This window comes from Mobula birostris, chromosome 32 (genome assembly GCF_030028105.1).
Source record: "Mobula birostris isolate sMobBir1 chromosome 32, sMobBir1.hap1, whole genome shotgun sequence".
In the NCBI taxonomy this organism is placed as follows: Eukaryota; Metazoa; Chordata; class Chondrichthyes; order Myliobatiformes; family Myliobatidae; genus Mobula; species Mobula birostris.
This window is the reverse complement of record NC_092401.1, coordinates 25,849,988-25,864,007: the sequence shown is the minus strand read 5'-3', so window position 1 is coordinate 25,864,007 and position 14,020 is coordinate 25,849,988. Positions and strand designations below refer to the sequence as shown.

Here is a 14,020-nt window from a genome sequence, read left to right as displayed (position 1 = left end):
CTCCGAGTGGAGGCCTGTGACTAGTGGTGTGCCACAGGGATCAGTGCTGGGTCCATTGTTATTTGTCATCTATATCAATGATCTGGATGATAATGTGGTAAATTGGATCAGTAAGTTTGCTGATGATACAAAGATTGGAGGTGTAGTAGACAGTGAGGAAGGTTTTCAAAGCCTGCAGAGGGACTTGGACCAGCTGGAAAAATGGGCTGAAAAATGGCAGATGGAGTTTAATACACACAAGTGTGAGGTATTGCATGTTGGAAGGACAAACCAAGGTAGAACATACAGGATTAATGGTAAGGCACTGAGGAGTGCAGTAGAACAGAGGGATCTAGGAATACAGATACAAAATTCCCTAAAAGTGGCGTCACAGGTAGATAGGGTTGTAAAGGGAGCTTTTGGTACATTGGCCTTTATTAATCAAAGTATTGAGTATAAGAGCTGGAATGTTATGATGAGGTTGTATAGGGCACTGGTGAGACCGAATCTGGAGTATTGTGTTCAGTTTTGGTTACCAAATTACAGGAAGGATATAAATAAGGTTGAAAGAGTGCAGAGAAGGTTTACAAGGATGTTCCCGGGACTTGAGAAACTCAGTTACAGAGAAAGGTTGAATAGGTTAGGACTTTATTCCCTGGAGCGTAGAAGAATGAGGGGAGATATAATGAGGTATATAAAATTATGATGGGTATAGATAGAGTGAATGCAAGCAGGCTTTTTCCACTGAGGCAAGGGGAGAAAAAAACCAGAGGACATGGGTTAAGGGTGAGGGGGGAAAAGTTTAAAGGGAACATTGAGGGGGTTTCTTCACACAGAGAGTGGTGGGAGTATGGAATGAGCTGCCAGACGAAGTGGTAAATGCGGGTTCTTTTTTAACATTTAAGAATAAATTGAACAGATACATGGGTGGGAGGTGTATGGAGGGATATGGTCCATGTGCAGGTCAGTGGGACTAGGCAGAAAATGGTTCAGCATAGCCAAGAAGGGCCAAAAAGCCTGTTTCTGTACTGTAGTTTTTCTATGGTTTCTAATCTGGAATTCAACTATTCAGAAATCTTGATGGTTCAGCATCTGGATAAGTCATTGGTCCAGAACATCGGAGCAGTACAGATGCAGGTGGGTGAGAGGCCAGAGCTGTGAGTCCAGAGTGCAAATAGGACCATGACTGGGTTCCAGAGCACCACCGGTCAGCAGCATAGGCCAGTCTGTGCCAGAGCGAGTGTGTTGGCATTTCCCTTCCCTTTTAAAAATCTATCAGGAGCATCGTGCAGGAAAGTAGCATCCATCATTCAGGATGCTCACCATCCAGATCATGTTCTCGTCACACTGCTGCCAAAAGGAAGGAGATACAGCAGCCACAAGACCCACAACACCTGGTTCAGTTATTATCCCTCAACCAGCAGGGAGGAAATCTTCAGTCACTCCAACATTGAACTGATTCCACAATTTATGCACTCATTTTCAAGGTGCCTACAACTTGTTTTCAATATTATTTATATATTGCTGTTTTGTTTTTTAAACTATTTTGTATTTACACAACTTTTTGGCTTTTCACATTGGTCATTTGTCTTTGTGTGTGCAGCATTTCATTGATTCTATTGTGTTTCTTTGTATTTACTATGAATGCCCAACAAGAAAATGAATCATATGGTGACAAACATGTGCCTTGATAATAAATTTACTTTGAATTTTGAATTCAGCAGGCTCACTGTAAAATTTATTATACCACTGTAACATTTAAAGTAAAATATGTGTTCAAATATTAATAATATCAAACAATCTAGAAAACTTGTTAGCCTGGCATCCAAGTCCAGATGGTACAGAATTAGAGTTTTACTGCATAATATTTCCATTACGTGTAAATGTTCATGCAGCTAAAGCTAGTATATCTAGTTTTTGGCAAGGGTGGTTGGTGTGGGGTAAAGGAAATAAATGATAACCAATTGTCATAGGCCTAGTCTAAGATGAAACTTTGCACTTACATTAAGAAAAAAAACCAACTTGACCAGATAGATTCAATAGAAAAGGAAATGTCAAAGGAGGACAGTATTCTGAATTTGGAAGAAGTTCTAAATGTCTTGAATTAAAAGGGATACAAAGCATATCTTAATTAACCTTAGAAATAAGAGGTCAGCTGTTCAAAACTGTTCTCTCAGGTAGAAACATTTCAATTACAGTTATTCACTTACAATATGGATGCTTTTTCTTGCCATATACTTCTGTATTCATTTCAAATACAGAATGGCCACCTTGAATCTGGCAATCCCATTCCACTGCTGGTTCGGACATAACTTTCACCTAATTTCAAATTTCTCATGACACCACACCAACCCATTGCCATTGTTTTAGTGGTGCCATTAGCAGCAACAGCTGTTGGCAGGGTCTTTCAAAGAAGCAAGTTGTTACTCTGTGTTGTTCTGCATTTCTTTTTATAACCTATGCTTATATAGCCTCAGTCATATCTTCATTGAATAAAGGAAGTGCTTCTTGTGGTGTAAAGCGCAAACACCACATGTTATCTATAAAAGATAAAGTGGAAGTTCTGAAAAAACTCGACAGTGATGTGTCTGCAAAAAGCATACATGGCTTGTATAACATTGGCTCTTCCAGTTTATATAAAAGAAACAAAAAGAAAAGTTGTTCCATTTCTTTACTGACAGCGAATCTGAAGAACAGATGTGCACAAGGAAAACAATGAAAGATGGAAGATGTTCATAACTAGTTAAAATTTTCATAAAGTGGTTTAAACTGTGTAAGCAAAGGTGTAGGGCTATCAGGAGAGATTGTTAAGGAACAAGCAAAATTATTTCACGAAGAATTAGGACTGGATTACGAGTATGATTACAGTGAAGGGATGCTTCAGCATTTCAAGCACAGTGTGTATATGGTATACAGTGTGTAGTGCAAAATAGTCAGTAGATAAGGAAGTAGCTGCTGAGTTTGTTGACCAGTTTGCCAAGTTAGTTTCTGATGAAAATTTATTAAGTAATAAATTTCATTTGCTTTTCATTTATTATTTTTTCTTTATTATCCATATTGTACTATTTACACGGTATTTTAAAAGTAGGGCGAAGTGATCATCATGTAGGTTAGAGGCGTTTATTGAATTCTAACGTAACCATCAAGATCTTGAACACAAGGGGATAGCTATACTTTAAGGACTCTGTTGCATTGTTATTCCATACTTATTATTTATTGCTATTTATTTATATCTACATTTGCACAGTTTGTTTACAGTCAATAGTTCCTGATGTTTACAGTTACTGTTCTATAGATTTGCTAAGTATGCCCGCAGCAAAAGATTCTTAGGGTTGTACACGGTGACAAGCATGTACTCTGATAATAAATTTCACTTTGAACTTTGAGCTAACCACCTGTGATTCAGCAAAACCACTAATCCGACACTGCACAGGTCCCAATCATTTCCGATTTGTGGTATTCAACCTGTACTTCATTTCCAAATACTATAATATATTAGGCTTTGCCTCAGCTGTCATTTGTAATTAACCCAAAAAATAACAAGGCATATTGCTTCCGTGAGTTAACATGAGAAACAAATGTCCCTCTTCCTCCACAAAGAGCTCATACATATTACATTTTGAAACGATTTGCATAGATAGCCCTGTCCTCTAGAATTAGTATTACAATGCATCGAGACAATGGTACATACATGCATATTTAAGTTAGTACTAGCTCTTGCAAGCTTAAGGAATACAATTCAGAAACTTACTGTCAGTGAAGAACACGTGGGCTACTTTGTACATAAATGTTGGTGTGTCTTTGAAGTCATTAATCAGGGCCCGCACAGACTACAAGAAAAATAACAGAACAAAAAAAAATAGATGCATACTTTGCAAATAATGTATTATGTATAACTCTGAATAACTAAGGTACCTTAGTTACCGACTTTGGAACTCAGCCTGACATTACAAAGGTTGCAAATCTAAAGACATCAATTGCACTGGCACTGTTAAAATCCAATAGGTTTGATCACACAACAGTTGGATATACATTTTTCATCGGAACAGTATTAAGCCCCAATGTGTTACAATCTATTCTTCCCTTTAACAATGCTTACTGGCATGTTGTTTTAATTTTTCATCTTTCAGTTCCAAACTCAAAATTTCAAAATAGATGAAGACCCAGAAATAGTATAGTTTATGCATTTTGACCAATTTCAGATTGCCAAAGTTAACTGTAGAAATTATGCAGGCTTCCAGTTAGGTGATCGTGAGTTAAACCCAGTCTGGTTATTCCTTTACAAAGTAATTGAACACTGGGGCCCCAGAAATTCAACTCTTCTTTTTTACTCCCATTTTATAACGTTTTGTCAAAAATGCCCCTCTTTAGCACAACTCAATCCATGTTTGAAACAATTCAAATGAAGAAAAATCTACAGTGCCTAGTAAAAGCCATTTCAATTGTAATGAGAGGAACGCAATTTACAAATTAAATTCCATCTAGAAGCTCAAGACTCATCAACAGATTTTGACAGTGTATATAAACAAAGTAGGTTCCTTTAAATTCCTGCATAGGTCTTATCAGATCTCTATCAGGATCATAAGACAAGATTGCTGTCCACTGAGACAAAAATCTAGCAGGACAGGTAAACATTCTGCATGACCACCCTGGAAATTCAACCGACAACTCTGCAATAATCAGATAACAAACTAAAGATCAGCCAGGCTTACACAAGGCCCTTCTATCATTGTGTATACATTTGCACTGCAATTTTGTCCAGTCCATTTTATCTCAGCAGGAGAAAACCAAGAGCTGGTGAAACTTTCACAGAGGGATGCCATGGGGTATGGTATTCTTGTCAATGGTGGCACTCACCACTGCAGAGACACAGAAGCAACTCAGTAGGCCAGGCAACATCTACAGAAGGGAAAAAACAGTTGATGTTTCAGGCAGAAACCCTTTGTCAGGACTGGAAAGGAAGGGGGCAGAACCAGAATAAGAAGTGGAGGGAGGGGGAGGAGTACAAGCTGGCAAGTGACAGGTGAGACCAGGAGACGGGGGGAAGTTGGGTGCGTGGGGGAGTGGTGACGAAGCTGGGTGGTGATAGGTGGAAGTAGTAAAGGGTTGAAGGAGGAATCTGACAGGAGAAAACAGTGGATCATGGTACTGCCGGCAATGCCATGATAATTCCATAGAATGAATGGCTTTACTGTTGAGTTTAAATAAGTGAAACTTCCAACTGATCAAAAATTACAATCTGTTATGCAGCCTTAACCAGAAGTTGCATTTTTTAAATTCCTACTGATCTTTAAAGATTATAGCTGTGTACTATTTGAATTTCTACAGTATTATTTAACTTCATTTTTTCATCAGGTGTTTATATTTGTGTAAAGAAGTTAATTAACAGATTTAAAACCTTAATGCAATAAACCCCACAAACAATTCAACATGAGAAACACTTAAATTGCTTAGCACACCCAACATATTTAAATTTCAGACATTTAGTGCTACACAACCAGGAAGCAAAGTGCCCATATTTGCTAATACCAGCCTAGCCTAAATCTTTTAGCAAAAACATTGAGAACAGATTTGCAACAAGCAACTGCAGTTTTTTCCTTACTTACTTTGGCGGGGGTGGGGGGCACGGTGGAATCATACTTCCCCTACCTACCTCTGTCTCCCCCCTCCTTCCTTCCCTCCACGGACCTGTCCTGTCTTATGAGATTTTTTTTGACTTCAACCCTTTACCCTCTATCCATTCTGTCCCAGCATCTTACTTCATAACCCCACCTGCACCCACCTACCTTCCCCTCACTTGGTCTCACCTGTCAGTTTGTACTCCCCTTCCCGCCACCTTCTTATTCAGGCTTCTGCTCCCTTCCTTTCCAATCCTGAAGGGTCTTGGTCTGAAACATCGACTGTTTCCCCATCATAGATACTGCCTGATCAACCGAATTCCTCTGATACAGGGGTTCCCAACCTTTTTTTTAAATGCCATAGATCCCTACCATTAACTGACTGGTTGGGAACCCTTGCTCAGTGTTACTTACAGACTTGTATTTCAGATTTCCAGCAATCGTGTTTGCCTCCCAGTTCCACCAACTTCTTTTACTGTTAATTCTCTATAACTGCCCTCATTCAGCTGTTAATTTCACTATTCTGGAGACGCTGCATCACTTGGACAACCTTTGTTTTTTTTCCATTTCAAATCCCCCTTGCAGTGAAAGAACACTTCTCTAGTTCTGATGAAAGGTCACTAACCTGAAAATTTAAGGCTGTCCATCCCTCTATAAAATATTGTTTGTCTTTTGAGAACCTAAAGCATAATATTTCTAAACCAAAGAACATCTGATATAACTGGGAAAATCAGGTTACCAAATGCAGCAATTTACAAAATGCTGGTGGAACTCAGCAGGTCAGGCAGCATCTATGGAGGAGAATAAACAGTCGATGTTGCAGGCTGAGACCTTTCATCTAACCACCGGAGGCAAATTTTTATGGGAGAAATGCAGATGACTGGATAGCATATTATGTCTATCTATCTAATCGAGATACAGAAAAGTAACAGTCCCTTCCAGCCTCATGCTATCAAATGACACCCATGTGACCAATCAACCCACTAACCCATTTGTCTCGGAGTGTGGGAAAAAACCTGAGCAGCCAGAGGAAACCCAAACGTTTATGGGGAGAATGTACAAATGGGCAGCGGTGTTAATTGAACCTGGGTCGCTGATACTCTGTAATAGCAATATAATGCTATGCTACCGTGCTGTCCTTCACTATTACAGTCTTTCTTACCATTTCACATTTTCTTTGAAGAACTCCAGCTGATAACATCATGCTGCAGTATTATTATGCAAACAATTGTGCCTTCAATTCTAACTGGTGCAGCATAGAAGACTTAACCCTCTCATTGTCAAAACCCACTCCCTTCTCTCAACTCATCAACTCTTTGCTCACTGATTTTCATAAACTTTGGTTTGAGAGCACCTAGATTACAATATTCTTATCCTTGCTGTCAAATATTTCCTTGAATTCTTCCCTTCCTAGCTGTCTCCTCCTATAACAATGAAAACCTTAAAATGCTACAATCCAGTTCTAGTCTCTACCACACCGCAGATTTTCTTCACCCCACCTTTGATCATGGTGTCCTCTGTTGTCTCATCCTAGAATGAAATTGCACCTACATATTTTTCTTCCAGAAGGCTAAAATCTCTTTCCTAATATCTACTTACTGTGGCTGGCAGTTCCATATGCTTGATAATTACTACTTGAGCTCTAGCTTACCATGATAACAATAACATGAAATTCATGTTGATGGTACAGCATATTTCTACCTCCAAGACACTTTGGATTTAAATAACTGCAGTGCAGGTCACACCTCCTTTTCACAGCCCTCAAACTGTGGTGTTCCTTTTTGGGGGTGGAGTTTTATTCTTGCGTAATTATAAGCGATATATTGCAATAGCTATGTGTCACACCCAGAGTGCATTGAAATAACCATAATGGCCTGTGTGGTAATACTGACAGTAGCACATGCAGCTTGCATTCAGCACTTACCTTTTCTGATGGTGTGATCAAGTAGATGGCTTCCAAACTTGGAATCGGTTCCCGTCGCTTATTGATATCTTCGACAACTGGAAGAATAGATCAATGTTAGAAGAGAGTTTTAATTGTTGCCATATTGTATTATGCAACTAATACATTTTACATTACAGTATAATATAGAATCTGATAACGTCTTTCATTACACAAGTACAGAGAAAATGATGCTCACTAATTAAGGACAGAATTTTTAATATCAATCTTTCACAGCAGAATATAGTACTTTGGCAAAGAGCTTCGCAACAGAAGTTATATACTGACTTCAATAAGTTCACACTAGTTGTAAATAAACTAGAAGGGAAACAACTTAATTGTAATTTTGGAAAATTTCTGACACTTTTACAAGATCCTAAGTTGAAAACTGCAGTGTACTGCATTAACAAACATTCTGCCTTTCTTCAAATAGTGTTACACAATACTGAAATATCTAAATAGTCTTTCACTCCTATTTCACACTGATTCCTTTCTCTTTAATTATTGCCAGAACAGAGGTTCAATCAGTTTGTTCCCTTCAAGAATGTGTAGTGAAACTTGACACAAAGGGGAAATGCAGGGAACAAGGAGGATGCTTTCCCCATCATTAGAGTTTAAGATTAATGATAACTGAGTAATAGGCTTGTTTCTTATTTCATGGATTTTATTAAATTTTACTATTGGCTAAGATGGTGTTCAACATCTGTTAGTACTTTAATAAGGCAACTTTCACATTAAAGCTGATGATGCCAATAATGAAGTTGACAACATTGTCTTTATAGCTCTAGTCAATTATAGTTCATTAATTTAAATTATAGCTCAAAGTTGTGGTGTAAAATGGTTTAATAATCTGTCTGAAATGAGTATTTTCGAGTTAAAGAGCAAATCATGGAGTCATAATTGTAAAATTGCTTCTCTAAATCCCTAGAATATGTACCACCTTTCAATCGACTGCTCTCTGTCTCCTTCCTGATTATGAAATCAGGTCAATGGTTGTGTTGGAGATCTGCTCAACTTACTGGTTATGCCTTCTGCCATGATGTCTGACATCTTGCAGCAGGAAGATAAGATCCTCATGCTCAGGTGATCCACGAGTAACACCTAGTAAAGGTTTAGACAAAGTTAAATTAAATGCAATTTTGACACATAAAAACAGTAGAAATCCAAAACGTCCAAGGGGAAGTTCTTTCAGCATTTTGTGTCTTCTCAGAACTCAAGCCCTATTGTCCCAGCAACATCACTCAAATCTTTCCTGCACCTTCTCTAGCTTAATCACATCTTTCTAATAGCATGGCAAGCATAATTTCACAAAATAATTTCAGATCAATCTATCCACTGTCTTATACAACTGTAACATGACACTCGTACTCAGTGCCCCCTCTAATGAATGCAGGCATGGACACATACACAAGAGATTCTGCAGATACTGGAAATCCAGAGTAACATACACAAAACAACACGCTGGAGGAACTCAAACTTCGTCCTGACGAAGGGTTCCGTCCTGAAACGTCGACCAATCTTTTCCACGGATGTTGCCCGACCTGCTGAGTTCCTCCAGCATGTTGTGAGTGATGCTTTGACCCCAGCATCTGCAGATTATTTTGTGTTTAACACACACAAAATGCTGGAGGAACTCAGCAGGTCAGGCAGCATCAATGGAGAGGAATAAACAGCTGACGTTTTGGGGTGAGACCCATCATCAGGACTGGAAAGGAAAGGGGAAGAGGAATTAGGTTGTGGGAGAGGGGAAGGAGTACAAGCCGGCAGGTGATAGGTGAAGCCAGATTGGGAGGGGGGGGGAGGTGAGTGGGTCAAGGGCGTGAAGTGAGAAACTGGGAGCTGGTAGGTGGAGAAAGGTAAAGGGTTGACGTTATCTAATAGGGGAGAACAGTGGGCCATGCGTAAAAGGAAGGATGAGGGGCACCAGTGGGAGGTATTAGGCAAGTGAGAAGAGGAGAAGAGATAAGCGGGGAGCCAGAGTGGGAAATGGAAAGGGAGGGAAAAGTTACAGGATATTCATGCTATCATGTTGGAGGCTCCACCAACCTGAGACTGGCCTCATCACGTTAGTAGATGAAGCCATGGATTGGCATATTGGAATGGAAATGGGAATTAAAGTGGTTGGCTACCAGGAAATCTTGTTTTCTGTGGATGGAGCAAAGGTGCTTGACAAAGCGGCTCCCCCCTCAGTCTATGTTTGGTCACACTGATGTACAGAAGGCCACATCGGGAGTACTGGATACAATAAGCAACCCTAACAGATTGACATAAGCCTTTTGCACCACTGACAGAAACTTGTGTACCTGTACTCCTAGGTCTCTCTGTTCTACAACACTCCCCAGGGTCCTGCCCTGGTTTAACATTTTCCCCCAACAAGCACGCATCTATCGATCTTTCTATAATTTGCCCATCTTAAGTCAATTTATTGAATGAGGAAAATGCATTCACTCTTCCAACATCTAATTTCTTGCACTTTTATTTGAACTTATAAATTCTGGATCCTCTGAAATTGTCAAGAGCTTCTTAGCTAGTACATTAACCTCTATTCTAAGCATCAACTGATTCACATGGTGTTCTCTTTAAATCAGTGGCCTTAGGCTTACATTTCAGCATATCAAGAAGAACATTATCTAGCACTTCTAGAAATGTGCAAAGACTAACATGATTCAAATATTTTGCATCACACGCAAAATGCTGGAGGAACTCAGCAGGCCAGGCAGCATCTATGGAAAAAAGTACAGTGAACATTTCGGGCCGAAACTTTTCGGCAGGACTGGAGGGAAAAAAAGCTGAGTAGATCTGAAAGGTGGGGGGGGGGGGGGCAGGGAGAAGAAGAGGGGAGAGAGAAACACTAAGTGATAGGTGAAACTTGGAGGGGGAGGGATGAAGCAAAGAGCTAGGAAGTTGACTGGTGAAAAAGACAGAAGGCAACAATGTCCACTGTACTCCCCCTCCCTCCCCCCATAGATGCTGCCTGGCATGCTGAGTTCCTCCAGCATTTTGTGTGTGTTGCTTGGATTTTCAGCATCTGCAGACTTTCTCCTGTTTGTGATCAAATATTTTGCATTCTGTGTTAGTTATTATGGAAAATTTCATTATCCTGCCATTTATGTGCAAGATGTGGATGTAGGTATTTCAACTTTAGACATCAACATTTGTACTTAGAAGGCCGCATTCTAACTCTAGAGGGGTGTCCAGAAGAGAGGCTGTCCACACACTAAGCCAGTTTATCACTAGGGCTTGTTAGTACGACTTTCATCTTAAAGTATAAACTAATAAATAATCACAAAATGACTGTAGAATTGTTGATACTTCAAGCACAGAACATCTCATATTTTCAATGTCCACCATAATCAACAAAAAACTTCTAAAGCACCAGTTCAAAGATCTGCAACATTTGTACTAATGAAGTTCAAATGAATGACTAAACACAAAGCCCAAAGACAGCCTCTGCCTCTTCTCTCTAAGCTGTGGATGCTAATACTTCTGAGATCCAAAAGTGCTTTAGAAGTCAAGAATGAGGTATAAAACTTAACACTTACAATCTTATTAAGCATTACATGAGCGGAAAATGAATGACAGAAGTTGAGAGAACAAAGAAAAGAAAATAAACAATTATAGTTGTCCCATACTCAGAAAAAAGATAACAAAATTCCATTGATAACTATAAAATAGACACATTCAAGTAGCGTGACATGTGATACTAAAAACTAAGAAGTTTCTAGAAAAATACAGAAGCAACTGCACTATGATTATTAGAAAATTCACTGAACAATTACATGTATACAGTACAGGTCAATATATAAAGGATCAAATAAGCATAGGAAAGTTAAACTACAAGAAAAATACAAGGAAAATAACAATTTTACACTCCAATCCAATAATGCTAAAGCATTTGTGTTATTCAGAAACAAGCTGTCACAAACCTTCCATTCTCCGTCCTTCTTCAAATCCTTTATCACTCCAGATAAGATTTCTAAAAAAGGGAAAACAAACAATTAAACTACCAGAAATTGAAGAAATGGGAGGGACAAAAAAAAACAAATTTTGCTTATGTTACATTGCAAAGCAACAAGGGCATTGCTGACATTAAAACAGCAGCGGATGGCCAAGTTATATCCTTAAAAATCAAATTATAAACATTCAGCAAACAGATCTAAATACAGAGAATTTAAATGTTCTTCAAATAACCCTCAAGAAATGTGTGATTCAAGCTCTCAATTTTTTTCCTAAAGAGTAGGTATTTTTCAAATGAACAGAATCAGCTAAAGTTAAATTTTACAAAAATTGGTACTTGTCTGTAATATAATCTGTATTGTACACATGGTGCCTTAAGTATTTTTGCAAGCTGCAATACAAATAAGTCGCACATAGCTGTAATACTACTTGTCATAATATTATCCTCTAGTTTGCACTTATGAATTTATTCAGACATTAACAGCTATCAAAAACCCTTTTTTTAAGTCCTCAAAATTCTTAATGGTTTACGTTTTTGTCAAATTCAAAGGGTACAAAGCTGAAAACTGATATTTAGTTTCCTCCTGTAATTCATGGAATGCACGGAAATCATGAACACAAGAGATCCTGCAGATGCGTGCTGCTCTGGATTTCCAACAAAATTCTGGAGGAACTTTGCAGCAAATACGGAGAGGAATAAACAGCTGACATTCCAGGCCAAGGCCTTTCATCCTTATCTGAATAAAGGGTCTCGATCTGAAACATCAACTGTTTATTCATTTCCACAGATGTTACTTGACCGGCTGAGTTCCTCTAGTGTTTTGTGCTGATAAAAATGGAAAACTACCCTAAATTCAATTAATTTGTCAAATCAGATGAAATTTATATCGTTTCTCCACATACTTGCAGGGGAAAGTATGATCATTAACACCATTAGACATTAATAATCCTGGAAAAACAGCAGGAGTCTGTAGCCTGCCTTATTTTATTAAAATACAAAATGGGAATCTGCACCCTGATAAGATTTGCTCAAACACCAAGGATTTTACAAAAGCGCAAATTACTGCAATGAAAATACAGTAATAGTAAATAGAAAAAACCTTGAACTTCACAGAATATGATGCTAGCTTATTTATAATTAACCCATTTGATTCCATAATTATTAAATCACAATACATGAGTTGCAATATTATTATAGTTCCATAGCCACCAACTCATTCTTCTTGCACAGCAACCTTCTGAATTTGAAAATGGACTGATAAAAATAATTTAAATAAATTATCGAAATACCCCTAATTATGAGAGGCATAGAGAAGGTGGGTACAAGAACCTTTTCCTTCCATAGAAGAGACATCCCATACCAGACATCCCATACCAGAGGGCATAGGTTCCAGGTAAAGAGTTTGAGGGTTGGAGGAATTTTACTGCTATCCAGGTGACTGCAGTTTGGAATGCTGCCCGAGTGGAAAGTAGCATTAGGTATTCCCACGATGTTTATAAAGGTATTGGAATGAATATTTAATTTACCAAGGCATTCTAGGCTGCGGACCAAGTACTAGTCGATGTGTATTCAAGGGAGGTATGGGCAAAGTAGGCAGAAGGGTCAGTTTCTGTGCCGATGACTATGAATTCACTGAAGTTAACCTGAACATTAACCTTTGATCAGGTTGATACCAAGATCACATCTCATCTCCATTGTGTCATTTGTAGTTATCCCTATCTCAGATCATTTATTGCAGAAACCCTCAGATACAGGCAGCCTCAGCCTTCATTCTACGTCCTATTGTCCGATTAAAGTTCATCCAAAGTTCTGTTGCTGGTATGCTAATTTGCAATAAGTCCCATTCATGCCTCCACTCCCATTCTTCCTAACCTACTGATACCACCTTTACCGACCTGGTTACGAAACAGCTCAATGAAAAAATACCTCCCAAGTCTAATATCCATCTAATCTCCAAATTATTGTGCATAGCTTGGTCATTTCCATTCACTCTGCTGTCACAATGTCAAGATCTTTAAATACTTCATCTGTCGTGACTCACTTAAAATGACAGTACTAGGAAAAGGAGACGTTGATGAATCTCTGGAATGCACTCAATGCAGAACATTCACATTCATGACAATATTTAGATGGAAACTTAGATTAAAATGTCATAAATAATGCCATCACTTAAAAGTGAAGTATTTCAGAAAGTTCTAGTACACTTTTCTAAACTCAATCTTTTGAGGCATTTATTACTTCTGTATATATATTCTGTAGATATTTCTTCTGTATTTAAATAGAAAATCCAAAAGCAGCAGTACCTAAAACATACATAAAGCCTCAGAAAACCTCTATTTTGAAAGGCCAAGATGCTGTGGTGTATAACAGCCTTAAGAATTCAAGATGTCTATGAACCGTTGTAAGTACTCAACTCTAACAAGTTGGAATACATTTTAGTACTATCCTGCAACACTTGCTCAAATTGTAAGATAACATGCAGAACTTAGCAATTATTATTCAATAAATATGCTAGTGTAGCAC

The 14,020-nt window shown here is 38.4% G+C and overlaps 1 protein-coding gene across 2 annotated transcripts in view; it reads right to left on the bottom strand.

Annotated features, from left to right (window-relative positions):
• The window catches only part of stxbp2 (syntaxin binding protein 2), a 97,104-nt gene that overhangs the window by 60,785 nt on the left and 22,299 nt on the right, over window positions 1-14,020 (bottom strand). For both annotated transcript variants that reach the window (XM_072248082.1, XM_072248083.1), the window contains 4 exons: window positions 11,466-11,515; window positions 8,559-8,640; window positions 7,522-7,598; window positions 3,731-3,809 (listed from right to left, as the gene is read on the bottom strand). In XM_072248082.1, coding sequence (XP_072104183.1) covers window positions 3,731-3,809; window positions 7,522-7,598; window positions 8,559-8,640; window positions 11,466-11,515 — 288 coding nt within the window. The remainder of the gene's footprint in view (window positions 1-3,730; window positions 3,810-7,521; window positions 7,599-8,558; window positions 8,641-11,465; window positions 11,516-14,020) is intronic.